This window comes from Saccopteryx leptura, chromosome 11 (assembly GCF_036850995.1).
Source record: "Saccopteryx leptura isolate mSacLep1 chromosome 11, mSacLep1_pri_phased_curated, whole genome shotgun sequence".
Lineage (NCBI taxonomy): Eukaryota > Metazoa > Chordata > Mammalia > Chiroptera > Emballonuridae > Saccopteryx > Saccopteryx leptura.
The window spans coordinates 10,444,579-10,471,965 of record NC_089513.1 but is presented as its reverse complement, the minus strand read 5'-3'; the positions used below and the strand labels follow the sequence as shown (position 1 = coordinate 10,471,965).

The 27,387-nt window shown below is 44.3% G+C and overlaps 2 protein-coding genes across 2 annotated transcripts in view; one reads left to right on the top strand and one right to left on the bottom strand.

Moving 5' to 3' along the window:
* The window catches only part of PHLPP1 (PH domain and leucine rich repeat protein phosphatase 1), a 201,520-nt gene that overhangs the window by 71,547 nt on the left and 102,586 nt on the right, over window positions 1-27,387 (top strand). The gene's annotated exons all lie outside the window — the stretch shown is intronic.
* Window positions 14,797-17,505, bottom strand: LOC136383364 (DNA topoisomerase 1-like). Its single transcript, XM_066353199.1, is given in 2 exon segments — window positions 14,797-15,918; window positions 15,921-17,505. Coding segments are annotated over 2 exon segments (1,872 nt in total). The 5' UTR covers window positions 17,209-17,505; the 3' UTR covers window positions 14,797-15,334.

The window sequence follows — 27,387 nt, the reverse complement described above, 5'->3', positions numbered from 1 at the left end:
GAATACCATTTTCTGTTTTGTTTGGTGTTATGTTTGTGCCCTATTTTTTTTTTTTTTTTTGTATTTTTCTGAAGTTGGAAACAGGGAGGCAGTCAGACAGACTCCCGCATGCGCCCCACCAGGATCCACCCGGCATGCCCACCAGGGGGCGATGCTCTGCCCATCTTGGGGCATCGCTCTGCCGCAACCAGAGCCATTCTAGCACCTGAGGCAGAGGCCACAGAGCCATCCTCAGCGCCCGGGCCAACTTTGCTCCAATGGAGCCTTGGCTGTGGGAGGGGAAGAGAGAGACAGAGAGGAAGGAGAGGGGGAGGGTGGAGAAGCAGATGGGTACTTCTCCTGTGTGCCCTGGCCGGGAATCAAACCCGGGACTCCTGCACGCCAAGCTGATGCTCTACCACTGAGCCAACTGGCCAGGGCTACCCTTTCTATTTTTATTTCTGCTCTCTCCCTCCTCCCCGTCTTCTTTTCCTTTTCACTTATTCCTCTGATTAACTTTTCCTTGCCAGAGTGGGTGCTGGCATCCACAGGCAAGGCGGGAGGGGGGGAATGGACACAATGTGTGTGTGTGTGTGTGTGTGTGTGTGTGTGTGTGTGTGTGTGTGTGTGTGTGAGAGAGAGAGAGAGAGAGAGAGAGAGAGAGAGAGATATGAATTACCCATTCCTCCAGTTGATGGGACGAAAGTCCCCGAGAAAAGAACAATGAATTCACCACTGATTGAGGAGGGGGACTGCGTGCTCCAGGGGAGACCAAGAGGGGCGAGTCTGCTGGGCTGAGGAGTCCCAGCAGCGGAAGAGCAGCTGACCCAACCCAGCAACAGATGAGAGCAGACTCTGTCCCCTTGGAGGGGCCCACTGGGGAAGGGGCAGCTTCAGTTACCTGGGGGCACACACTGAGTGGATCCTGAGCAAGAGGGCAGTAACCCCTTCCTTCCCAAGTAGGCCGGGACTCTGCTAATGACTGAAACTGTTCTGAGCATGGCGGTTACAGTGTTTGTTCGTCTAACACCCTACAGCTCACTCTAGTAGGGAGAGAGGGCAGCATGACAGGAACGACAAGATTAAAATAACTGTTTCTAATCTCCTAATTAGGGCTCAACATGTTAGACAAAATAAGCACTTGTATGCTGGTTAATTTGAAAATAATTCAATCTCTCTCTCTCTTTTTAAAATGTCCATGTGAATGTTTTCGTCTTTCTGCTCTGTGCTGTTGCCCGAGAACGTATAAATGAGTCTTCCCTCTGTAGGTACTTGGAACCTAGTTGGTCAGACAAGTGAGAAGTTCTGAAGGTGTCTAAGGAGTATAAACTAAGCAGGAACCTACTAATTATGCCTCTTGGGTCGGGGAGTCCAGTCTTGTAGAGTCTAAGTGAAAAATGGGATTGTGATAGGAGTTCAGAAAAGCCATTTCGGCCGAGAGGAGAGCAGGGCTGCAGGCAAGGCAAGTGCGGGAAGCCTGTAGGGACTGGGTCGACGGTGAGTGGCAGAAGATGAATTTGCGGAGTAAACTGAGAATGGGATGGTGGAGTCCTATAGTGTCTTTGAGTTTTAACTTGAGTAGATCTTGCCCGTAGCTTCCTGGAGGCTGCACCAGTTAATGTTTCTACCAGCATGTGTCAGAGTGTGTTGCTCCACATCCTTGCCAACACTTGATACTGGTCTTACGTTCAGCCATTCTGGTTGATGTGTAATGTGACCTCATTGTAATTTTAATTTGCGTTTCCCAATAGCTAAGGTTGAGCACTTTTTAGGTATTTATTGGCTCTGTAGATATATATGTGTGTGAGAGAGAGGTGGGGGGTTCTTTTTTTTTTTTAACTTGGTTGTCTTTAAAAATACTGTTATTAGTAATTTATAGTTCTTTTTATATATTCTGAATATGAACCCTTAACCAGTTAGATATGTTGCAGTTGTCTTTTCATTCCATGTCTTGTTTTTTTCCTCTCTCTTAATGGTGTCTTTTGATGGCAGACATTCTGAGTTTTAATGTATTTTCATATGTCCACCGTTTTTTAAGGATGACTCCTTTTTGTGTTCTATTTAAGAAATCTTTGCCTATGTTAAAGTCATGGAGACATTCTCCAGTGTTAGTGTCTGCTTGTGATATGAGGTAGCAGTCAAAATTTTTGTTTCCTCCATTCATATGGGCCACCAGAATTGTTTTCCTTTTTTTTTTAAGTTTCAAATCACAGAAAATAAAGTATTTCAAAATGTTTTATCTTTCAGTCATTTCTGCAAACAATTTCAAATGACTTTAAACTCTTAATGGAAATAATGGTTGTTCTGTTTCTGCTAGTTTATAATATCCTAAATTGCAAACAAATTGGTTTTTCTGCCTGTCCATCTTCTTCATGAATCAGTGGAGAAAGCAAACAAAGACTTAAGCTCATAAGTTCTACATAGTGTTTGTCCCCTTGGAAGTCACATCTTTTTGTTGAACACAAGAACTATCCTGTACCTTTGTGGTCATCATTGGATCTATTTTTGCATACATAGAAGAATGGAGAATAAGTAGATAAAATTTACTATCAGAAAAACCAGTCATTTTTACTGCTTGACTCCTTTCTATTTCTTTCTTCTGGACTGATTTCTTACGGTGATTCCAAAAAGGATTTGTTGATAGATTCAGAAAAAAAAGTTATTCCTTCTATGTTTATTTCTTTCTAGTATTTATTATTTATACTTTTTTCTTTTCCCCTGCTTTCCCCATTTTTAGGCATAAGGTGTGAAAATCAGCAGAGGGTCTGGTGAACAAGTATATTATGCTTTCAGAATAACCTGTTCTTTGGTGTTTTGGGCATGTCAATGGTATTGGTTATAAAATTTTGAGAAAACCCCTCTCTTCTGAAAGGTAGTATTTTCAAGGCAAACATTTTATAGGGCAATAAAAATAACAACTAAGACTTTTGCAGTGTATTGTGTGTACACTACTTCTGTCTGTAGTTGGACTGTGTAAATGTTGTTTGCAATGTTGAAATAATGCCTATGAGGATTAGTTTAAGAGCTGTTTTGAAATTCATAATTTTCTGTTTATCTAAATAGCTTTGCCATCAGATCTCAGTGTAAGATTATATTCTTTAACTCTAAAGCTTTTAAGTATAGTTTCATTTTCCCTGTAAATTTGTTTGGGATTATGCGAGCTGAAGTGTTGTTGTTTTAAGAAGATAAGATAAGGACCCTCAGGCGCTGTTGGAGGAAACTCCAAGAAATAAAAATCTTGATGTGAACATTTCAGTTCATCAGGAATTAGTTTAAAGCAGTATGTTATTTACCCAAAAGTTGTTAGCTTTTACTTCAAAATCCTTTTTATTAATAAAACTGTCCATATTCCCTTTCATAATGAAATCTTTAGTGTAAGATGAATATATTAATCAGGTTTTCTTCCTTCAAGTTAATCATCTCTAGGAATTATAGTATGCAGCCACAACATTATTTCTTTTGTTATCATATGAAAAGGAAACTGTCATAGCTGTATAACATATTACCTGGCAAAATATGAGATAGTGATGGTGAGAGTTCTTATTAATCATAATCAATCTTAGTTTGTCTAGAAAGTTGTATTTCCCATTGATTATACAGGGTGGGATAAAAGTAAATTTACTGTTGGGAGTACATGAAACAGTTTATTTTTGTATTTTTATTTATTAATTATTGCATCATTTTCCATATGAACAACTGTAGGCCTACTTTTGCCCTCCCCTGTAATGGCTCTAAAACTTTGAGGACGTAAAGTCAAGGGATGTGGTTAAAATTTTAAGTCAATTTTAATTGTGTCTATTGAGCATTTGTCGTAAGGCTTATGAATTCTGGGGTAGAAGCATGAACAAGAAGATGCTACCGTTGTACTCACATAGTTTATAAACTGAAATAGAACTAAGACATTTGTCTATGTGGGTTATTCTGAGGTGAGCATTTAGGAATACCTGATTAAGTGGTGTCTTCCAGAATTCTATTCTTGCTGTGTGGGAAGAAGGGAGTGGGTGAGTTCAATGTGTCCAAGAGTCCCGTTGTGTAACGTGACACACTAGGGCGGCTCCAGCGTGTGTTCACTCTCAGAGGTGAGCAATGTTGTGTCCTCTCATCAGGATCGGGGAAATTTTGGCTCCAGTATAACCCTCAAGCACAGATGCAGATAAGCAGAGGCTAATAAACAGGAGCTGGGTGAATGACAGACACTCATTCTTCTGAACCTGGGGGTGAAAAAAAAAAAGCTAGTCCTATAACTAAAAAGTTAATAATGCTACCCTAAAGGAGTTTGTCATTGTTAACAGTGAAACGCAGGGAAAGTCAAAGGGTTGACGGTCTTCATCATGCAATATGGATGGATGCTGTTGTATTTGTGGTGTCTTAGAAAGTGTTCTCTGTATTCATAACTAGTTTTTTTGTGCTCTTAAATACAAAAAGTTATATTTTGAATTTTGTGTGTGTGAAGGACAAGTTATATAATAGACTTGAATGGTTGTACTTCTACACTTCTTTCTGAATAATCTATCAGCTAAACTGTTTTTCCTCAGCTTTTATAACCTTTATATCTTAGGTAACTGAGGTAGTTTTAAAAATATCCAGCTTATTGTTGGAAAATACCACATATAAGTTGAATTTTTCTTATCTCCAGTTAATTCAGTTGATTTGCTTAGGCTTTATAGAATGGCTGCTGCCTGTTGACTGTTGGTCTAGTCCTCTGAGAATACTGAGGTGAATGGCACAGGTTTTGCTCTTGAACGAACAAAAGACAGGTTAATAATTATGTGTGTGCTAAATAAGTATGTTCTAGTCAGTGTGTTACAACTAATGTGCCAATTGTTTGTACCTGGGTTGGCATTTTAGCCCCTCAGCCAGTGGTTTATGTGACCGATGGGGGCTAGCTTTGCTTGGAGTTGTGAGTAGGTAGCAAAAATATATATGTAAAATCGTTGACAAAGGTGTAAGACTGGGATAGTCTGCAGGGTTAATTTTCTGGGTTTCAGTCCTCTTTGAGCTGTTAAGGGCTTCTCTTGAAGACAGTTAAGTAAACACCAAGGTTTGTTTAACTTAGAGTGAAGTGCTAACACTGGTTAGTCTATGAGTGTACTGATTATTGGACCTGAGCCAAGTCATCGCCCTACGACCGACAAAAATCACAGAGTGCCTGTGTATCTTCAGTATTTTGCATTTCCAGATGCAGTGCTTAGAGACATGGCACTTTTGTCTGCAAGAGTATTGGCCTTTAAAACTTAGAAGTCAAGATGTCATAGGTACCTAGCAGTTTTTTTGGAGTTCTGCCAAAAAGATTTACTTCATCTTATCACACTGATACATCATGGCTTTTATCGTAAACTGAATATACTCACTACATTGTATCAAAAATACGTGATGACAACACCAAACAGTAGTACTGTAAATATTTAATGATCAAATTTAAAACAATGAAATCCTAAGACTAAAGAAACTAGGCTTGTTTAGATCTAAGATCCATAGTATGGTTGGTATCATTCCCCAGTTCTTGTCCACTGGAACCTCAGAATGTGGTTTTCGGGTCTTTGCTGATGTAATTAGTTAGGATGAGGTCCTTGAGAGATACAAAGAGGTACACAAAGGGAAGAAGGCAACGTGAGGACAGAGACAATGATTCAGATTATTCTGCAGCAAGCCAGGGGCTATGAAGGGTTGCCGCAGTCACTGAACGCTAGGAGAGCAGCGTGGGACAGCTTGCTCCTCCTCGGAGCCCCCAGGAGCCGGCACTTACGGACACCTCGATTTCTGGCTTGTAGACTCCAGAACAGTGAGCAAGTACATCCTGTAGTTTTAAGTTACCCACTCTGTGGTGGCTTGTTATGGCAGTCGTAGGCTGCTAATACAGATAGTTCAGGATTCCAAGACTAATTTTTCAGGAAAAGATTTTTCGAATGCTACTCTGTGAGCCACTCTACCTGCCTTTCAAACTGCTGCTCAGAGTCCTCCGTCTCGAGACCTGGCGGCCAGTGTGATGTCCATGAGAAGCGTCCTAGCATCACATCGGCCTGCCCCTCCCTCGTGACAGAGCACAGTGCCTCACAGCCCCTTTCCCTTGGACGTCAGAAGAAGGATGGAATTTTTTCATGCATATCGATGTTCCCAGTTCTAGACGTTTGCTCACGGGATATGAGAGCAGTTTATTTCACTTCCAGACAGGGTGATATTTTGACTTGACTAGAACCATGTTAGGGCCATTTTAGCTCCTGCAACAACCAACCACACCAATCTTAGACTTGAACTTAATACAAGTTTCTTTTGTCCTCATGATCAAATTAGACAGCCCCATTCGAGGTGACTCAGGGACCTGGGCTCCCTTTGTCTCGTGCCTTGGCATCCCCTGAAGCGTCCTTTAGAGAGTTCTCCTGGGCCGTCTTCATCCGGTGGGCCAGTGGATGCGGAGCCCGAGGGAGAGCTTGTGTGCTGTCGGCACAGCTGGAAGGGACGTGGATGTTTCTGCCCACATTTCGTTGGCCAGAACTAGTTGCACGGCTCCTGCTGAAGTCTAAGAGTGGCTGAGAAATGTAGTTTTTGTGTGTGTTCAGGAAGACAGAGTGGAATTGTTGAACATGCCGTCAGCCTCTACCAAAATAACCTATGTGAAATATGCGGTTATATGCAAGATAGCATTCGGTGCATTCATTATTAAAAATTATTTTACTATATTTGTAGTCTTGAAGCTTTTATTTTGTTTTATTATTTTGGATGTAGGATTTAGGTTTTCTGGTGTGTGTCCTAAGTCAGTCATCTGAAATTCCCATGTTCTGAGTTATGCCGTTTTATAATCTGTTGCCCTGCTAAAATTAATTTTTAATTTATTTATTGATATGAAAGAGAGGGGAAGGAGAAGGAGAATGAGAAAGAAACATGGATTTCTACTTCGTTATGCATTCATTGATTGCTTCCTGTATGTGTCCTGACCAGGTATTGAACCTGTAACCTTAGCATATTGGGACGATGCTCCCACCAAAGGATTGACCCGGCCAGGGCCTGCCTTAGTGAAATGAGAACTTCTCTTTGATAGTTTAGGTTTGAAAACTATGACCAGGAATCAAGTTCCATTACAATACAACATACTGCTTTTCTTGAGCACTGTGAAAATGAGGAACTGGCTTTTAAATTTCGGATAGAAGCTTCCACAGTACCTGGAAATTCCTATTTCTGGAAAGTTTCTGTTCTTGGTACCTTATAGGCTGGACAGTGAGATAGCGGATATTTTTTTTCTCTTGTCAGCAAGTTTTGGAGACATATTTTGTGTGTCTAATTTCCAAAGACATAAAAGTGATAAGTGGGCATTGTTCCTGTTGTAAATACACGCCTCTCAGTTATCCTTCTTTCTGACGCTTCATGGGGGCATCTGTCACTCATTCTGCTGCCGTATACTTTGCATGTGTGTGGACAGGGGTGGACATAAGTAGGTTTATGGTTGTGAGTATGCAAAACAAAATATAAATTGTACTCCTAATACACTTAGGATGAAAATAGGGAAAGGTTATTTTTTTCAAAACTATAGATAGTATCATTAATTCTCCTGAATGACTTTCATTTGTCCATCGATAATATCCCCTTTTCTTTCCTTAAAACAAACAAGAAACATTCCTTGTGTTTCTATAAAAGAAGCTTGACATATTTGGCTGATGATTTTAGAGAAATGTTTTCCTTAGTAATATAAACTCATGGTGGTTAGAGGCTGGAAAGTTTGTCTTGAGCCATTTATTTTTTTCTCCAACCCTATCTTTTTTCCAAACGTAGCTCTGGATTGTATAGTTTTAGTGATTTGCTGTGTAGGTTGAGAAGTGGCTGTTTCCTCTGGCCCAGACATAGGAGTGCATTCATTCACGTAACAGATACTTGTTGAGTGCTTAGTCTGTTCCAGATACTGGGCTTGGCTTTGGACCCACACACAGAGCTGTACCTGATATATCTTCTTTTGGCCTACTCTGGAATCTCTAAGACAAGGGCTACAGTCCTTTGGAAGAAGTCTAAACCCCAGGAAAACTGGAGTTTGGGGTTCTAGAACCCTCTGGAGATTCAAAGACTTGTTATGAAAATAAATATTTGGTCACCAAGGCCTTCAATTGGTATCCTAGATCTGAAAGACTCAGTATGCTTTTATGTTGGCAGGCACTATAAGACTCATGATAGTCAGTTACAGCTATTTTCATTGTACTGGTTTGGAAAATTTTTATTTTTATTCACTGCTAAATAATAGTGTCCCACCACTCCTTACAGGTACAATCAGCTAGTGATGAATGTCAGGGTGACCTCTCCCTCTTCCTTTCCCCATTTGGTGAGAAGCTGCTCTTTTAGGGGGAGGTGGGGTCGAGTTGGATGCAGAAAGGAAAAACAGTATAAAATGCTGGATAAAATTAGAATGCTGTTTGTCTATGTACAAATACAAAAATTTGCACCAGAGAAATTGTAGGGGTTTTTTTTCCTTTTACTTTGTTATTCTATTTCCTTTTAGTCAGTCTTTAAAGAGTAGTAGCTTCATATGTTTTATGCAAACACAGCCATTGGTATCAACAATGTGAAACCTGTTGACATTATGGGTCGTGGATGTGGGTTTATTCTTGTTACTGATATAGCTTATTGAATTTTTTTTCTTTCATATGCTCTTAGGATGTTCAGAAAGATTACTCATTTTTTTCTGGGGAAAACATTCAGTCTTGAAAGCATGCTGATTAGCTGATTTAGAACTGCTGGCTAGGAAGATCTGGTAATATTAAAAGGGGATCAGGGGTTGTTAAGGAGTTTTGCACTTTGGTTTAGCAATTTATAGAATGAGAATTAGGCAACTATCGTCAATAATGAAGAAACGCATAAACACATGGTAGCTTGTGGAGTATTTTCCAAGTCTTTAAGCTTTAAAGACTGACAACTTGGAAAATGTGTGTGATATACTTGAGAGAGGGTAAAGCAGCATATAAAATGATGTGCACGTGCCTGACCAGGCGGTGGCGCAGTGGATAGAGCGTCGGGCTGAGATGCGGAGGACCCAGGTTTGACACCCTGAGGTCACCAGCTTGAGCGCAGGCTCATCTGGTTTGAGCAAAGCTCATCAGCTTGGACCTAAGGTTGCTGGTTCAAGCAAGGGGTCACTCGGTCTGCTGAAGGCCCGCGGTCAAGGCACATATGAGAAAGCAATCAATGAACAACTAAGGTGTCACAACAAAAAAGTGATGATTGATGCTCCTCATCTCTCTCTGTTCCTGTCTGTCTGTCCCTATCTATCCCTCTCTCTAACTCTCTCTCTATCCCTGTAAAAAAAAAAATGATGTGCACATAATGAGTACAAGAATGTAAATGATTTGTAAATTTAAAAAGATTGCATAGTCACCAAAATCTTCATAGTACTACAAAGAAAGTAGGATTATGGTTATTTTGTTGTTTTTTGCTTCCTTTCCCTTTAATCTTTGAATAATGGTACTGTATTTAAAGTAATAATTGAAAATAATTGAAGTGGGAACCTTGTGGATTTTGTATGTACTTCTGGGAAGGTTTGACGGGTCTCAAACTCGCGGCCCGCCCACCAATTTTGTGCGGCCCGCAGACTAATCAAACTTCGTGGATTAGTCTGTGGGCCAGTCTGTGGCCGCACAAAATTGGTGGGCGGGCCGCGAGTTTGAGACCCCTGGTTTAGAATGAAGACCCTGATGTATCCGACAGGTAAATCACAGGGAGGGGCGGGTGATGGGAGATTTGGTAATATTTTTTAGAGATTCCTAATAAATTGAGGAATAGTCCTCTATTTGGAATGGATGAGTTGTTTGCACAAAATAGTTCCAAAAGTCAGTTTTAGAACTTTTTAATCTAGACTCAACCTCTTTAATGTAGTCAACCTCATAGGGGAGAGGGTTGTCAATGGAATATTATCTAATGCAGTAGAGATGAGTGGGAAATACTATTTTCAGGAAATTGTTTTGCTCTTGAAATCTTTTATTCTTGGTTTGTAAAAGTCTAATTTAGCCTGGCCTGTGGTGGAATAGTGGATAGAGCATTGACCTGGAATGATGAGATTGCTGGTTTGAAACCCTAGGTTTGCCAGGTCAAGGCACATATGAGAAGCAATAAAAAAAAAACACTAAAAGATGAAGCAAGTATAAGTTGGTACTTCTCACTCACCGCCTCCCCCCATAAAGTCAATAAATAAAATCTTTCTTTTTTTTAAGTCAAATTATCAGTATGTATTTTAAAGAGGAAAGTGAACCCTAACCCTATTTTAAGGAGAGAACCGCCATGAATCAGATGTGTCCTATGTGATAGTGTAGACACTGTAACCTTCTCAAGTTATCTTGGTCGATGTGTTCTTCAGAGCTAAAGAAAAGAAAATGTAGTTGGTTTTTTTTTGTTGTTGTTGTTGGTTTATTTTGTTTACTATGTCTTAGGAGAGAGAATAGTGGTGTGGAGTATCCAAAAACCATTCATGCTTGACTTTAGAAATTTTATTTTGCTGTTTACTTGTGAATGCGTGTGTGCCTGGCTGGAACGGCACACATGCTATTCAGAGTGTCTCACAGTGAGAACTTGACTCAGCTGGAGGTTTTTAGCCATCTGGCTTCATCCTCCTGGTTTCCACACCCACAGCAGGGTGCAACGCCCCTGCTGCAAGTCACTGTTGTAATCTAAAGAAGGTAGTGCGCATGTTATATTGAGAGCAGTTAGAGTAAGTAGGGGTGCACCTTAGTTAGCCATTCTCAGATTGAAGATTTAGTCATTTCTGAACCCTGTAGCCTAGCGTCATCGTTTCAGCAAAATTTAGGTGTTACCCCTCAGTCCTGATGTTTTGCGCTATTTAATGCATATACCTCTTGACATTGTTCTTTGTGGAGAAGTACCACAACACAAAGCCAGCCAGGAGAGCAGGTGGTGAAAATTCGGAAGTCTACCGAAGTGAAGGGTGTTAGTCAGAAAGTAGAAGTTGTATCTGAAGAAGTCTGCCATCCATTATAATGGAAACTATAACAGAAAGTTAGTGAAACTATTTCAGTGATTTTTTTCTAGCCAAGGAAAATTTGCTCATCAAATGAGAAAGAAAACTCAAGAGAATGTTGAAAAGGCTCTTACCATAGGGTCTGAAGTTATGGCCAGGAGAAATGAGATGATCATTTTTTGGGATGAAACAGATGGCAAAGACATCAACTGACAACTGAAGGTCGATTGGATGAAATTTTTCAAATGTGTTTTCTTTGCCAAATACAAAGTTAAGAAGGGGCAGGCCACGCCTGCTAACTATATATTGCTCCTAGAACTGAGCTGAAGGAACTCATAAAGCAGGGAAGGGCTATGGTGTCTGTTAGAGTAAAATTATAATGAAATCCATATTCAAAACAATACTTTCTCTTAGTACACATCCCAAGAAGAGATGTGAGCATCAGATATTTAGACAACTGAGACTTTAGTTTGATGATGGAATGGGGGACACTTTAAAGATGCCTGAGAAATTAATCTAGTCCCTGGTGCCTTCTCCCCAACTTGCATCACTTGTTTCTTTGGTCAGGGTTAATCAACCAAGTGCTGATGGTCCACCAGGTCAAAAAGACATCACTAATCTGGTCCTGTAACTCAGTTGGTCTCAGACTGTGGCCCTCAGACCTACAGTGTGGGCAGAATCGCCACTCCCCCCCCCAGAATCGCTGGACCAGAGCTCTGGGCGGTGGAGCCCGCCGTCTGTTTCCAGCAAGCCGGCCAGGCGGGTTGGTGCTGGCTAACGTTCGAGGCCCTCTGCTGTAACCTGTCTTCATTCAGCATTTCCATTAAGCATTTTAATTTATTTATGGTTTGCTATATATTAACACACAGTGTCCAGTCTTGGTAACCATCTTCATGACGGTGATTTGTTATTAGGTTTATGGCTAATTTTACTGTAGTTAAGTTATCTTAGCAATAGTTGTATTGCTAAAACTGTCAGCAATAGTACATTACTTTGGTTGATTTTTTCTCCCTTTGAAATTACTTTGGCTCTATGTTTACAGAATCTGTAAGGACCTGAAAGGCTAATTCACTTTTGCCAGGTACTGTTTTAATGAATATTATAAGGGACATTATAAGCTCTAGTGGTATGTATTCAAGAATTTAGAGATCAGCCTGACCTGTGGTGGCGCAGTGGATAAAGCGTCGACCTGGAATGCTGAGGTCGCCAGTTCAAAACCCTGGGCTTGCCTGGTCATGGCACATATGGGAGTTGATGCTTCCTGCTCCTCCCCCCTTCTTTCTCTCTCTTCTCTCTCTCTCTCTCTCTCTCTCTCAAATGAATAAATAAAAATAATTTAAAAAAAGAACTTAGAGATCAGAGAAAGGTTCAGGGCATGACATTACTCAGGGATAAGAGTCTGTAGTAATTTGGTAGATTAGAATAAACCTCAACAAATGGAGTAGCTGTCAATACGAAGCAAGATTTACTGGGCAGTTGACTATATATTTTTGATCTGATACATAAATTAACCCTCCCCAAATCTATTTAGCAGCTGGCTATCATTTTCATTAGTTAAAAGCAACTAGTCTTTTTGTTTTTTTCCTTTTCATGGACTTGATTGGGGTGACACTGGTTAACAAAATGATACAGGTTTCAGGTGCACAGTTCTACAACACATCATCTATATTCTGTATTGTGTGGTCACCACCCCAAGTCAAGTCTCCCTCCATCACCATTTATCACTGCTACAACACCCTCCTCCCCTCCCCCTCCTAGCAGTCACCATCCTCTTCTACCTCCCCCCACCTCCTCCTCTCCCTCCCCCACCGTCCCCCTCCCCTCCTCCACTTACCCTCCTCCCCCTACCCCCACCCTCCCAGCAGTCACCATCCTCCTCTACCTCCCCCACCTCCTCCCCTCCCCCTCCCCCTCCCCCACCTCCCCCTCCCCTCCTCCCCCTACCCTCCTCCACTTCCCCCCACTCTCCCAGCAGTCACCATCCTCCTCTACCTCCCCCCACCTCCTCCCCTCCCCCTACCCTCCTCCCCTCCCCCTACCCTCCTCCCCCTACCCTCCTCCACTTCCCCCCACTCTCCCAGCAGTCACCATCCTCCTCTACCTCCCCCCACCTCCTCCCCTCCCCCTACCCTCCTCCCCTCCCCCTACCCTCCTCCCCCTACCCCCACCCTCCCAGCAGTCACCATCCTCCTCTACCTCCCCCACCTCCTCCCCTCCCCCTACCCACCTTCCCCTACCCTCCTCCACTTCCCCCCACCCTCCCAGCAGTCACTACACTGTTGTTGAGGCAAAATTTCCAGGTGCCAGTTCAGATCTGTAGATATTGTTATAGGTCATTTAAATCCTTCCGCCAGCTCTTAAAATGACCTTTGGCACATAATTTAATTCAGTCCTTCTGTTGCTGGATGTTGTCAAGAAGGATTTAAGGATTTATATGCAGTAAGGAACATGCTTTAGTGGTTTATCAGCCTAACCTCTAAAGGTGGAGGGAATGAGGTGAGAGTTACATATTTTCACTCATTCCTGACAATTTTCAGCTCCAGGGATATAATAAATTATTTCATTAATGCCTATGTAGTGATCAGACAGTTTTTGGTGCCATTACCATCATGAATATTTTTATTCTATGATGTTTTGGAAATTATGATTGCTCACTGTGCTGTTCTTACTGTTTTTGACTATTTCTGATCATTGTACACCTTCACTAGTTTGTGAAGCCCTACAAGTATTTTCTAGATTATTTTAGAAAATTTAGGTTCTTTTCTTTTTAAAGACTTTATTTATTCAAAAAAAATTTTTTTTCCCTCTTTTTTTTTTTTTTTTTTGTATTTTTCTGAAGCTGGAAACAGGGAGGCAGTCAGACAGACTCCCGCATGCGCCTGACCGGGATCCACCCGGCACGCCCACCAGGGGGCGATGCTCTGTCCCTCCGGGGCATCGCTCTGTTGTGACCTCGGCTGCAGGAGGGGAAGAGAGAGACAGAGAGAGGAAGGAGAGGGGGAGGGGTGGAGAAGCAGATGGGCGCTTCTCCTGTGTGCTCTGGCCGGGAATCGAACCTGGGACTTCTGCACGCCAAGAAAGAGGAAGAGAGAGAAGGGGGAGGAGCAGGAAACATCGCATATGTGCCTTGACGGGGCAAGGCCAGGGTTTCGAACGGGCGACCTCAGTGTTCCAGGTCGACACTCTATCCCACTGTGCCACCACAGGCCAGGCAGAAAATTTAGGTTAACGTGTCTTACTATGTTCAGGTAACTGGAACCAAGTGAAACCAGCGTAGTAAAGTTGTATTAGTTATTCTGCCAAAACTTTGTCACTTTACCTACCATGCATGTATTATCTTAGAGTTTTTTTAAGGAATGTCTAGCTGGGTAGTTCTGGCTGGAGAAGTCCTAGGGGCTGAGTTCGCTGGACATCACCAGGGCTGGACAATCGGCCTCATACATGGCTTGTCTATGTGGCTGCTGGGAACAGGACGTGCTTCCTTGCTGGCTGTTTGCGCAAAGATCCAGTTCCTTATCTTGTTGGCCTCTTCGTAGGGTTCCCAGAAGGTCCTGGTCACATGACAGCCAGCCCCCCAGAGCGAATGATCCTCAAGAGAGCAGGGAGGAAGCTACATGTCCCCTTCCACCTGGTTTCAGAGTCCCAAGCAGCCTTCAAGCCGGCCCCTTTCTGTTTGTTAGAGTAAGTCACTAACTGCCATCCCTGTACCAGAGGGGTGGAGTCAGACTCTACCTTTTGCAGGGAAGAATTTAAAGGAATTTGTGGACCTATTTTTAAACTACTGCAATGATAGGTACTAGGATATATTTAGCAAAGATGTATAATTGGCAGCCACCAAATTTATACTTCTGTGTTGTTGTTGTTTTTCACAACTGCTTCAAGTTTAATGAAAATCTATTCCCATGACAATAGATATTGACGACTCTAACAGGTGCACTGGGTTTTTGTTCTACTTAATTTTAAATTCCTGAAATGGGGGAAAGGGGAGGGAGTTTAGGAATTCATTTCTATTAAAATATAGAAGTTATTGCAAAACCCTAACTGTAAAAACGCACCAATATAATCGAACTTTGTATACAGTAGCTAAGAGAATCCAAATGCATCAGTGAGACAGCGAATTTGCCTGGCGGAACTCTGACAAATTCTCGGCCACTTGCCCTCTTGAAAATAAAAACAAAAACCAAATCATACAGCTAGAATTTTGATATCTGAAATATTTTGAAATAGGTTGTCCATAGGACAACTGGCTCAGCTCTCCCTTATATCATCTTCAGGTTTATCTTTTCTCAAAGATGTTGGTTTGTTAAGACGCCTCCTCGCCCCCTCAGGTGAAGGCGCGAGGCTCACAGTTCATCCATCTTCCCCAAACCCCACTGTTCCTCTGCACAGAACGCTGCTCTTCCAGACTGGCTAGAACTCATAGTCCTCGTCCGCCATGTCAGTGGCCTAGGCAAACTTCTCCCGCTGGGTTTTGTTGTAAATTTTCTCAATGGGGACCTCCCACTTCTTACACCAAGCCACTGAGATCCTCGGGTCCAGGTAATTCAGTTTGGAGGTGCCCAGAGCAATCTGTTTATTCTCCTCTCGGTCTGTGGCCTGAACCTCGAGCTTCATCAACTGCTCCTCCAGTCTCTGCACAGCCTTCTTCTTTGACTCGACCACCTTCTTGGTCTTTGCGTCCTTCATGACCTTAGCTTCAGCTTTAGCACTTTTCAGGTCTCTCCAGGCATCTGCAAGCTGATCCTTCTTGGCATCAATCTTTGATTGCAAGTTCATCATGGACTTCTCAAACGTTTTTGGTGGTGCCCTTTGATGGTTACAGAGAATCGCAACCGCTCGGTTGGCACGGTTATAAGATAGGATCTTCGCAGGGATGTTCTCATCTGGGGCTGTGAGCTCCTTCAGCTGCTGCTGTAGCGTGATGGAGGCATTGTACTTCCGGAACACCTTGACTGTCAAGCCCTCCATGAGGTCCTGAAGATGCTTATTTAAATAGCAGTATTGAGCCTATCAAAGAGATCATCCTCGGGCTGTTTGTTCTCTATAAATAGTTGTAAGTTCTTAAACAATCGTTTCTCAACAGGGACTTTGTTATAGTATCTGATGGAGTCCTTCCCCAGGAAGTCAAACTCGACCACGTATTCCTGGCCGTCCAACTCTGGGTGCAGGTTGATGAGCTCCACACGCAGCGAGCAGCAGGCCACGGTGTCCGCCGTTTCTCCTTCCTCCTTCTCATTGCCTGCTCTCAGAGCAAGCTTGTCGATGAAGTACAGGGCTACAGCTCTCTGCCAGACCTTCATTTCTTTGGACATCCCGTCCTCTCAATTCTGGTTCTGGATCTTGTCCACACACTTCTTTAGCCGCTGAGCAGTCTCATATTTCTGCCAGTCCTTCTCACCCTTGATTCGTGAACTGGGGTTCAACATGATGTATTTAATGGAACCCTGGATGTTCTCTGTCCAGGAGACCAGCCAGGTGACCTTGTTATCATGTCGGACTTCTTTCCATTTATGTCCTGGAGGAGGAGAAGGAACCTTGGCATCTTTGCTACAGTTGATGATGATGTCCTCGGGCATGATCCGCCTCTTCAGTATGCCCATCTTGGGGTGGTTGCCACAGCCACGGAAAAGCCCAGGTGGCTCGATCTTGAAGTTGGCAATCCTCTCTCTGTGGTTGTCCATAATACAGAAACCATATTCTTTCAGTAACTTTTCATTCTCTTCTTTGATTTTCAGTTTCTCTTCCTTGCTCATCTGTTTCCGAGCTTCCGACCGGGCTTTGAAATACTGGCTCATCTGGGTAAAATCACTTTTGCTTAAATTGGTGATAATAGTCTTCTCTTTGTTAGTCATTTCCTTTCTGCAGTCTTTAAAGAAGTTTTTCCTAAATATTTCCTTAGTAGTAGATTCATGGTCGAGCATTTTTGCAAAGAACGTGGCTACCTCTTCTGCTTTGGGGCTCAGCTTCATGACTTTACCATCATAGTAAAACTTGACACTCTCTGGAAGAGGCTCATATGGTGGAGCAAATACAGGGCATTTATGTTCTAGGAATTTCCACTTGATGCCCTCAGGATAACGCTCTTCTTCCCACCATTTCCACTTCTGCTCCTCTTCCTTCTTCGGCTTCTTTTTCTTGCCGTCTGGCTCAGGAACTTTTTTATCTTTATCTTTATTCTTGTGTTTTTTCAATTTACTGTCCTCTTCTTCCTCTAGTTTTTGTCTTCTTTTTCTTGATATCTTCTGTTTTAATTTTCTTAGGTTTATAATCAGCAGCATCCTCATCGCGAGGCCTCTTGAATGGCTTTATATCCTCTTTAGGAGGAGCGAGATAGCCATCATCTTCATCTTGAATTCCCGGTGGACTCGAGAAGCCGTTTTCCTTCTCCTTCGTTATCTTTGCGTCCCTGGAGGCTCGAACCTTTTCCTCCTTGCGTTTTTCCTTGTCTCTGTCTTTATGTTTATCTTTATGTTTTTCTGAACTTCCATCTTTGTGTTTGTTTTTTTCTTTCTCTTTGTGTTTCTTTTCAGAATCTTTATGTTCACTGTTGCTATGCTTGGACTTTTCTCGGTCCTTCTCCTTGTCCTCTTGAGCTCTTTGTGCCGGTGTTTCCGATCTTTGTGTTTATGAGAAGCATTCAATCGGAAATCTGCTTCGATCTGGGAGTCGTTGTGCAAGTGGTCCCTGTAGCATCCACCGGGTAAGAAAACAAACGTCAGAGACTTTCAGGAGTTAAGATGTTACTTTATTGGCCAGTTTAACCTGCGCAGGGGCGAACTCCCAAGATGTCCGGAGACACCGTGCTCACAAGGAGCTGCAAATGGGAGCCGCGCCTGGAGCTTACAGCCAGGCCCTTATATATCCTAAGTGATCAAGCATAGGACAGAAGCAGATGTGGCAGTTTAGCTATTGGCTAGGGAGGTCACACGCAGCATAGCAACAGGGGCCGGCATAGCAAGAGGGGCCGGTTTTAGCTTAGTGGCGAATTTCAAACCTAAATTTCTGATAAGGGTCTCTGACCTTCTTTGTTCCCAGCCTCACAGGAGCCATATCAGCACTTACTGTTCCTGCAATAGTTACACTCTTTGGCAGCCCCAGTACTCCCTGAATCTAACATTCCCCCATCTCTTTGGGCATAGATCAAACCCTTGATTCTTCATCATTGGGGAGAATGGTATAAGGCTGGGGCTCATGAGAATTTTCTACTTTAGCTGTAGCTATAAGCTAATTGGGTCTTAAACACTGGCTAGTGATTAGCCTACTACGCCTCTCACAATGGTCAGCAATGAGCTCAGGGGGAGAAGGGTATTTATAGGCGAAACCTACAAGGTTACAATGTTTTCAGCACATTTGTACAATATCTTTGCAAAAGTACACAAGCACACGCTATTTTAAGATAATAAACTACTTTCCTGCAATATCTGCAGGGCTGATACACAAGGAACGTGTCCTGCCTTATATTTTTCTTCTCTGCACTAACTTCTTACAACTTGCACAAACCTTCTGCCACTTACACAAACCTTCTGCAACTTACATAAACCTTCAACTTTTATGCACTTTCTTATCCAGAAATAACTGGCCTTCATAACAACTTGCTTTTCCCTTTTCTTTTCAAAAGTACCTCTACATTTTATACTTTCTATTATTAAAACTATACAATTCCTTTCTAGTCAAAACTCTTGATTTAAAAATCTTTAACCTTTAGTGACAATTAAGTTGACTTTCTTTTGATCCTAGTTTCCCTTTTCCTAAAGCCTGATTAAAAGAGTCCTTAAGTTAGTTCCTCTAGGCATTAGCCATGCGTGGACCAGTTAACTTCTGGTTTGTGGCTGAAGCAGGGCATGCTGTCCTTCTCAGGGTCAGCGGGGTCAGTCTTTGCTGTCCACAAAGGTGTCTCTGCTGGGACTGCAAGCTTCAGCCGGCTGCGGTGGACCCAGGCGGGTATGCCTTCTACCTTGGCAATAGTGGGGGTGCTCAGGATCATGGTGTGTGGACCCGTCTACGTGGGAGTCAGTCCTTGGGTGGTGTACTGCTAGAAGTGCCTCTTGGACAGTCTTTGAACAGTTTGCTGAGTAACCTGTAAAACCTTCTTATGTCCTACTTTCCACAGCACAGACATGTCCCTTGATGGGGCCGGGAAGCCTGGCAGGCTTTCAGTTCAATGACCTTTATTTCTACTCTGGAGCAGGGCCTGCAAGGACTTGAGGAAATTATGATTAGAAATCTCTAGTTCCCCTCTGGTCAATTGAGGTACAAGGGGCACAGGTTGCCTAAATAAGATTTCGTAAGGGATCTATTTATTGAGATAGGGGGTACATCTGGTTCTAAAAAGGGCGAAAGGGAGGAGCTCAACCTAGTTTTCGCTGGTCTCCCCTCTCAGCTTAATTATAGTTTCCTTCAGAATCCTGTTCATTCTTTCTACCTGTGCTGAACTTTGGGGCCTATAAATGCAATGCAATTTCTAAATGATACCTAACTTAGTGGCTAATTATGAGATATCCTGGATATGAATGCAGGTCCATTGTCTGATCCTAGGGCTAGGGGAATGCCATATCTAGGTATGATTTCCCTTAATAAGACTTTGCAGACTGTGGAAGCAGCCTCTCCTCACGTGGGGAATGCTTCTACCTATCCTGAGAAGGTGTCTAATAATACTAGTAGATACTTATAACCTGACTTCCCAGGGGTCATATCTGTGAAATATATTTTCTACAGTTCTCCCAGAGCTTTCTCCCGATACCTCACAAAGGGGGGTAGCTTCTTATTCTGCGTATTTACTCTGGCACAGATGCTGCACCTCGAGACAATGGAGTGGACAATATCTCTGATGTTGGGCCCTACATAATACTTCCTGATAAGTTGTTCTAGCTTGTTTTGTCCTAGATGGGTACTAGTATGAATACTCCTACTATTTCTCTTACTATTCCCTGGGGTAAATAGAGCCGGGAGTCTGGAAGCTCTATCTATCCCTGCTGATTTTTCTTCCCTTTCAACTACATCCCTTCCTGCTCTTCTTCTGGGGAATATCTAGGATCCAGGAGTAGCGTTGGCTTAGGCAGCGATGGCAGAAGGCTTTCTTGTGGCCTAGTGGCTGCCCCTCTCTGGTGTCCTTTGCAGTAGATGATGGCAACTTTGGTAGGTAGCCAAATGGCGTTTAGGAGGGCAAGAATTTCATTGCGATTTTTAATGTCTTTCCCCCCTGCTGTCAGTAAGCCTCTCTCCTTGTATATGGCTCCGTGGACATTGGCAGTGGCGAATGCATACCGGCTGTCAGTATAGATGTTGGCAACTTTTCCCTCTGCTATCTGTAAGGCTCAGGTTAGTCCTATTAGCTCTGCCCTTTGTGCAGATGTTCCTGCGGGCAGTGCTTTCTGCCACAGGACCTTATTTTCTATGGCCACTGCTGCCCCTGCATGTCGCTGTCCATCTTTAATAAAACTGCTCCCGTCTGTAAAGAGGGTCAGGTCTGCCTTCCCATATGCTTGATCCCTTAAGTCCGGGCGGGAGCCAGTTACTGTGTCAAGGATTTGTTTGCAACTGTGGACCAAAGTGGAGTCGCTGGGTTCAGGGCAGCAGCTTTGAGGAACTGAACAGATGGAGGGTTCAGCAGCTGAGCCTGATACTGCATTAGCCACACATTAGAAAGCCACCAGTCAGGAGGTGCTCGCAGCACTTGCTCTACGTAGTGTTCCTCAATGACTTTGATGTCCTGCCCTAAAGTCAATTTACTAGCCTCCTTGACTAGTATGGAGGTGGCAGTAAGTGCCCTCAGACATGTTGGCCATCCCGAGGCTACAGGATCAAGTCTCTTGGACAGATAGGCGACAGGCCTCTTCTACAGCCCAAGTTCCTGGCTCAGTACCCCTAAGGCTACGCCTCCCTTTTCTGCTATAAATAGCTGAAACGGTTTGGCCAGATCTGGCAGGGCCAAAGCTGGGGCAGCCGCTAGGGCCTCTTTCAGCGCTTGGAACGCTTGCTTCTTTTTATCTGTCCATGTGAACTGCTCTTCCTTACCCCTGGTCAGTTTGTGCAGGGGTTCAGCTAGTTCTGCAAAGCCTAATATCCACAATCGGCAGTATCCTACTGCACCCAGGAATTCTCGTACCTGTCTCTTGTTAGTAGGCTCGGGGATCTGCAAGACCATCTGAATTTGCTGGCTGGATAATGTCCTTTGCCCTCCCTGTAAGTTATAACCCAAATAACTTACAGTTTGCGTCACAATCTGGGCCTTCTTGGTGGAGACTCGATACCCCATTCGCCTGAGATCTTGTAGCAGGTCCGAGGTAGCTTCCTCACACTCTCCTCCATCCTTGGCAGCTATGAGGATGTCATCCACATACTGGAGCAGTACGATTGACGGATGGGAGGAGCGGAAAGCCTGCAGATCTTTGCTGAGGGCTTCATTAAAAATGGCGGGGGAATTCTTAAACCTTTATGGTAGTCTGGTCCAAGCGAACTGCCCCACCAGTCTATTATCTGGGTCATTCTATTCAAAGGCAAAGATCCCTTGGCTCTGAGGTGCCAGGGGAATACAAAAGAAGGCATCCTTCAAATCCAGGACAGAATAATAGGTATGGGTTGGGGGCAATGAGCTCAGTAAGGTATACGGGTTGGGCACCGTGGGATGAATAGTCTCTACCTGTGCATTCACCTCCCGCAAGTCCTGGATCAGACGATAGTCTTGGCTCCCTGGTTTCTGGACGGGAAGCAGAGGGGTGTTCCAGGCTGGTTGGCACCTTCGAAGGATGCCTGCCTCCAGCAGGCATTGCAAGTGCCGGGCGACTCCCTGTTTAGCTCGGGCTGGGACCGGGTACTGCCTGATCTTAACCGGTCTAGCAGTGCTAAGCAGTTGCACCAGGACAGGCGATTGGTGAGCAGCCAAACCTGGGGGGTTGGTTTCCACCCAAACCTCAGGTACCCGGGCACGCAGGGCATCTGGAACCCTTTCCTCGGCCTCCTTACCTTCTAGGACGGTGGCAAGTAAGTGTTCTTCAGACAGTGGGACAGTTACTTCTATGCTGACCTCTGCCTCTTTGTTCCCCATAGGGCTTTCCTCCCGTTGGAAGGTTATGGTGGCCTGAAGTTTCTGCAATAAGTCCCTTCCAAGCAGTGGGTAAGGGCAGTCTGGAATGACTAGGAAAGAATGGGTGATGGTGCCTCGACCTAAGTCAGTAATTCTTGTGGTGGCCCATGGGTAGGTTTCTGCTTTGTCCGTTGCCCCTCTTATCTTAGTAGTTGTCTTCTGCATCTGGCCCTGTGGTTTCTTTAGGACTGAGTAGGTGGCTCCCATGTCAACTAGGAAGTCTATTAGTTTTCCTTCGACTGTTAAGGTGACTATGGGCTCCTGCGAGCCGATGGGAATGGAGCCCTGGCCCCATCAGCCTAAGGTTTGGAGAAAGACTTCTGGGCCCTGTCTTGGCCCTTGGCTGTCGGCCTTTAACCTTGGACACTCTCTTTTCTAGTGCCTTTTCTCTTTACAATAGGCACATTGATCTTTTGCTATTCGCCGTCCCTGGCCCTTTGCTGTCCCCCTTTCCCTTTGGGAGGAGGTTTCTGGGCAGTGGCAGCAATCAGAATTTTGGCAACTTCCTTCGCCCTGCCAACCTCCGGATCATCCCTATTGACATACATCTTCTGGGCTATCTCTAATAGCTTGCTTCTATTCTCTCCCTCGAACCCCTCAATCTTCTGAAGCTTTTTCCTAATATCTGAAGTGGCCTGAGTCACAAAGGCTATATTTACTAATCTCCTGTTCTCTTCTGCTTCAGGATCTAGAGGGGTATATACTCTATAAGCCTCTATGAGTCTCTCTAGAAAGGCTGCTGGGGATTCCTCTCTTCCCTGGATGACTTCACTTACCTTGCTAAAGTTGGTTGACTTTCTAGCTGCTGCCTTGAGCCCCCTCAACAGAGCCCGGCGATACTGGAGGAGCGCGTCCCTTCCCCCAGTGGTATTAGGGTCCCAGGTAGGAGGTTGAGACGGGAGAACGTCTTCTATTTCCCTTTCTTCTCCTAATACTGCCTTAGCAGCTTCTCTCATTATTCTGTCCCTTTCTTCAGAAGTGAAGAGGGTTTGTAAAATCTGCTGACAATCATCCCATGTGGGCTGATGGGTCCTAAAAATGGTCTCAAGGAGAGATATTAGTCCCTGAGGTTTCTTGGAAAATGGGGGATTCTGATGTTTCCAATTGTATAAATCACTAGTGGAAAAAGGCACATAGATGAGGCGAGGAGGTGCCCGTGGGCCAGCATCTGGTGCCGGCGGCGCCTCCTGGAGGGGCAAAATGGCTGCCCTCCCGAAGGAGTCAAAATGGCTGTACATCCATATACAGGTATTGGTCTGGGTGGGGAGCCCTATAGACCATGGCTCTGACAGCAAACAAAATTGGAAGGTCAAAAGTGCCCTCTGTGGGCCGTCCCACATTAAATGCAGGCCATTCCAGCTGGCTCAAGGTCCGGAGGAAACCTGGACTCGGCTGCGGACCTCCGTACCCCTGAGCCCTCTTCTGGAAATTAGAAAAATTCTTCAACAGGTACTCGAGCAGGGATCCTGGCACAGACTCCTGTTGTCCCATCCTAGATGACTCAGGAATAATGAGAAAGGATAGGATACAGGCAACACACACTATTAACACAAGGAACACACTTGTCTCTCTCACACTCAACTCAGACATTGGAGCTCAGACAAAATGCAGCGCAGCGCAAAACGGATTCTAATGTGACCGGTCACTCCCAAAGTTAACTCCTAGAGTTAACAATTCCTTTCAGAAAACAGAGTCCCGTTCTGAAAGCCCTGGGTAGGTTACCGGCAGCGTCCCACCTACTACCTCAGGATTGTGTGCTCTGGAGCCCAAAACCAAACCAAATGAGGATCCTCCGTGAATACTTACTCAGCTCAAGCTGTCCTTCCGGTCTCTGACCCAAAACTCCGCCAAGGGAGAATCCCGGACAAGCCCCCAAAATATAGCATCCACCGGGTAAGAGAACAAATGTCAGAGACTTTCAGGAGTTAAGATGTTACTTTATTGGCCAGTTTAACCTGCGCAGGGGCGAACTCCCGAGATGTCCGGAGACACCGTGCCCACAAGGAGCTGCAAATGGGAGCCGCGCCTGGAGCTTACAGCCAGGCCCTTATATATCCTAAGTGAGCAAGCATAGGACAGAAGCAGATGTGGCAGTTTAGCTATTGGCTAGGGAGGTCACACGCAGCATAGCAACAGGGGCCGGCATAACAACAGGGGCCGGTTTTAGCTTAGTGGCGAATTTCAAACTTAAACTTCTGATAAGGGTCTCTGACCTTCTTTGTTCCCAGCCTCACAGGAGCCATATCAGCACTTACTTACTGTTCCTGCAATAGTTACACTCTTTGGCAGCCCCAGTACTCCCTGAATCTAACAGTCCCCACTCATCTCAGCCGGAGCGGCGGGTGGCAAGGGGCGCCAAGCAGACGCAGGCGGTCGCACCGGCCTGCGAGGCCGGACGGGGGCTCTCGAGGCTCCCAGAGGCGCTGGGCGGCGGCAGCGCGGGCAACGGCGGGTCTGACACTCCCGGAACCGCTGAGGCAGCGACAGCGGCGGCGACGCTTACAGACTGCCGCAGGCTTCGAGAGCAGACCCCAGCAGTTGTGTAACAGCCTAAGTTTGCATTTCGACCTGTTGTTGTTTTTAATGGTCTTCTAGTTAAACCAAATGTTTAGGCTACTTATATATATGTTCCTGAGAATTCTGAAAAGGATTTATGAGAAAATGGAGTTGGTGAAGGGCAGGATGCGAACCCCATGCATCTCTATAACCAGAGCACTAACAAAAATCCTAATGGGGACCTCAGGAGACAGCTTGGGACAGCCTGGGCGGGCAGCGTGGTATGGCTGGAAGTTGAGTTGCCTTGAGGAATATTAAAAATGTCCAATAAAAGAATAGAAATGCTAGCTTCAGGGCATTGAGATAGGGCCTGGACCGTGAGCTTTTTCCTTTGTTTTTGAAAGTTAGAATTCGACTGCCTTTATTCCGACTCCTCTTGCGCAAAGTGAATTCCTTGTGAACCAGAACGATGTTCATAGGATGCCGACATCTCTCCTCTGTGTGCTCATTTATGAGCTAATTGGTATTCATGAAACACATTGTAGCAGAACAGACTCGTTTCACTTCTGTAAATAAACACATCTAATCATGTTTATTAATTTATTTAGTCATATTTCCTGCCTATAGATAAGACGAGTAGACTTTCATTTTAAAAGTTCCTGGTCAAAATTGTAAGTTAGTGATATCCAAATTAGTGATTTTCTTACTATATTCTCCCCTCCACCGAAAGCTAAAGTTCTCTCATTTTGTGGAGTGGTAGTTCAGCATAGACTTTAAAGCCTCAGAAGAGAAGAAAGAGAGAAGAAAGAAGAAATGAGCAAAAACCCAGACTCTTTTATTTTAAAAGATGCAGGAATTTGAGCCTCACAATGAACTCTTTGTTCTTTGCTCCAGACCCATGTTTATATAGGGCTTATAAAAACAGACTGCTGGGCTCCACCCTAGGAGACTCGGAGGAGTTCCAGGGTGGGGGCCTGAGAATATGCATTTTTAACAAACTTCCAGGTGACTGTGGTGCTATGGTCCTAGGACCACACTTTTAGAACCACTGTGTCAGAAGCAATTGTTATACTAATCTGCCCTCCTCCCACTTGAGTTGACAAAGAAGACTATTTTATTTAGAATTCTCAGCCTGGATTTTCCCATCAGAATAGGTCAATCCAGCTATCTTAGTTATATCTATTAAGCATGAAGTTCTCATATTTGTGGCAGGTTAGAGAGATAGATGAACTATGCATGATTGTTCCGTTTACACTTCTTTTTCCAAAAGGTAGGACAGTGACACTCAGCCAGAAATGAATTGTTCAGAAGTCCAAACTGCTTAGACTAATACTTAGATTAGGGGTTCCCAAACTTTTTTCACAGGGGGCCAGTTCACTGTCCCTCAGACCATTGGAGGGCCACCACATACAGTGCTCCTCTCACTCACCACCAATGAAAGAGGTGCCCCTTCCGGAAGTGCGGCAGGGGGCCGGATAAATGGCCTCAGGGGGCTGCATGCGGCCCACCGGCCATAGTTTGGGGACGCCTGAAGATGGAAGTCAAGAAGGACCTGTGAATGGAGAGAAGAACTGACCACAAAGTTCAGTTTTTTACTTTGAAAAAGGGCAGAGAGCTAACGTTAGGCCCTTTGTTTTTGGATTGAACGTAAAGTTAGGCAGCAAATTAGAAGTTGCTTCTATACTCACTAAAGTCAATAATTGGAAAAGAAGAGAAGAACTTAAGTTAATACTATAGTTTGGAGCCATTTCGGACAAGGGCTGGTAGCTCTTCCAGTCCATTGGTCCTACCGGGCTTCTTGGAATGTCTGAATATAGTAATACATTGATATTCAGCACTTTGAAGGAAAAAACAGTTGGTGTAAAGACTGAGTTAAATTAAAAATAATGGCACCTGTTCTAGCCACGATAGAGTGACAGGGACCGATTATATACTCTCACCTGGAACTATTAAAAATCAGACACTGGGCATCGGGCAGCATAGGACACAAAATCCCACGGCAAGTGTACTCCTTGAGAGAGGGAACAGATTAGAACCCTAAACATGTTCCAACTAACTGGTAGGAGAGAGCCCCAGGCCCCAGCAGCAGAGAGGAGGGGCCTGGGCAGCCTGGCAGGCACTGCCGCTAAGCAGCCCGGGGTCACCAAGCAGAGTGCCGGGAAGAGGGGCGCTGGTCAGAGGCCAGTCCCAGAGGAGTGCGGGGAGTCATCCATGAACCTTCAGCTGGGTCATGGTCAGGGTGCGTGTGTAAGCGAACTTCCCCACGGCTGGGGGGAAGAAGACCGCAGAGAAGAAGCAGAGGGGACCACTGTGCAGCTCAGTCAGAACCAGGAATAGCTTGCTCCTACCAGCCACAGTAGGACATCTCATCATTTACAGGGTATCAGAATACTCAGCAGGGGATTGCTGGCTAATACTACTGTTAGCCTCCAGGCTTACGGCCGCTCTGGTCTTAATATGACTAAGCTTAGAAAGCAAACCTCCTAAGAACTGAGCTATTTCCAACTAACTTAACTGTGTCCCAGAACAAAAACTCCATAATATTTATAGAAATATAAAACTACCCAGCACTCCACAAGATTTTAAAAGTCTAAATGACTGGGATCCAACATGAATGACCAGGTGTGCAAAGAAGCAGGAAAAAATGACCTATAATGAAGAGAAAACTCAATGAAACAAAACTGTTGCACATGATACCAGTGATAGAATTAGTTGACAAAGACATGTGAACAACTATTTTGTGTTTTATTTTGTGGGCGCGTGTGTAAGTGTATGTGTGTCACACTTTTGAACTTCGGGAGATGACAAGAACACTTGGTGGAATTAACAGTAGATGACACACTGCAGAGTCAAAGATTAGTGAGCCTGAAACCATTATCTACCA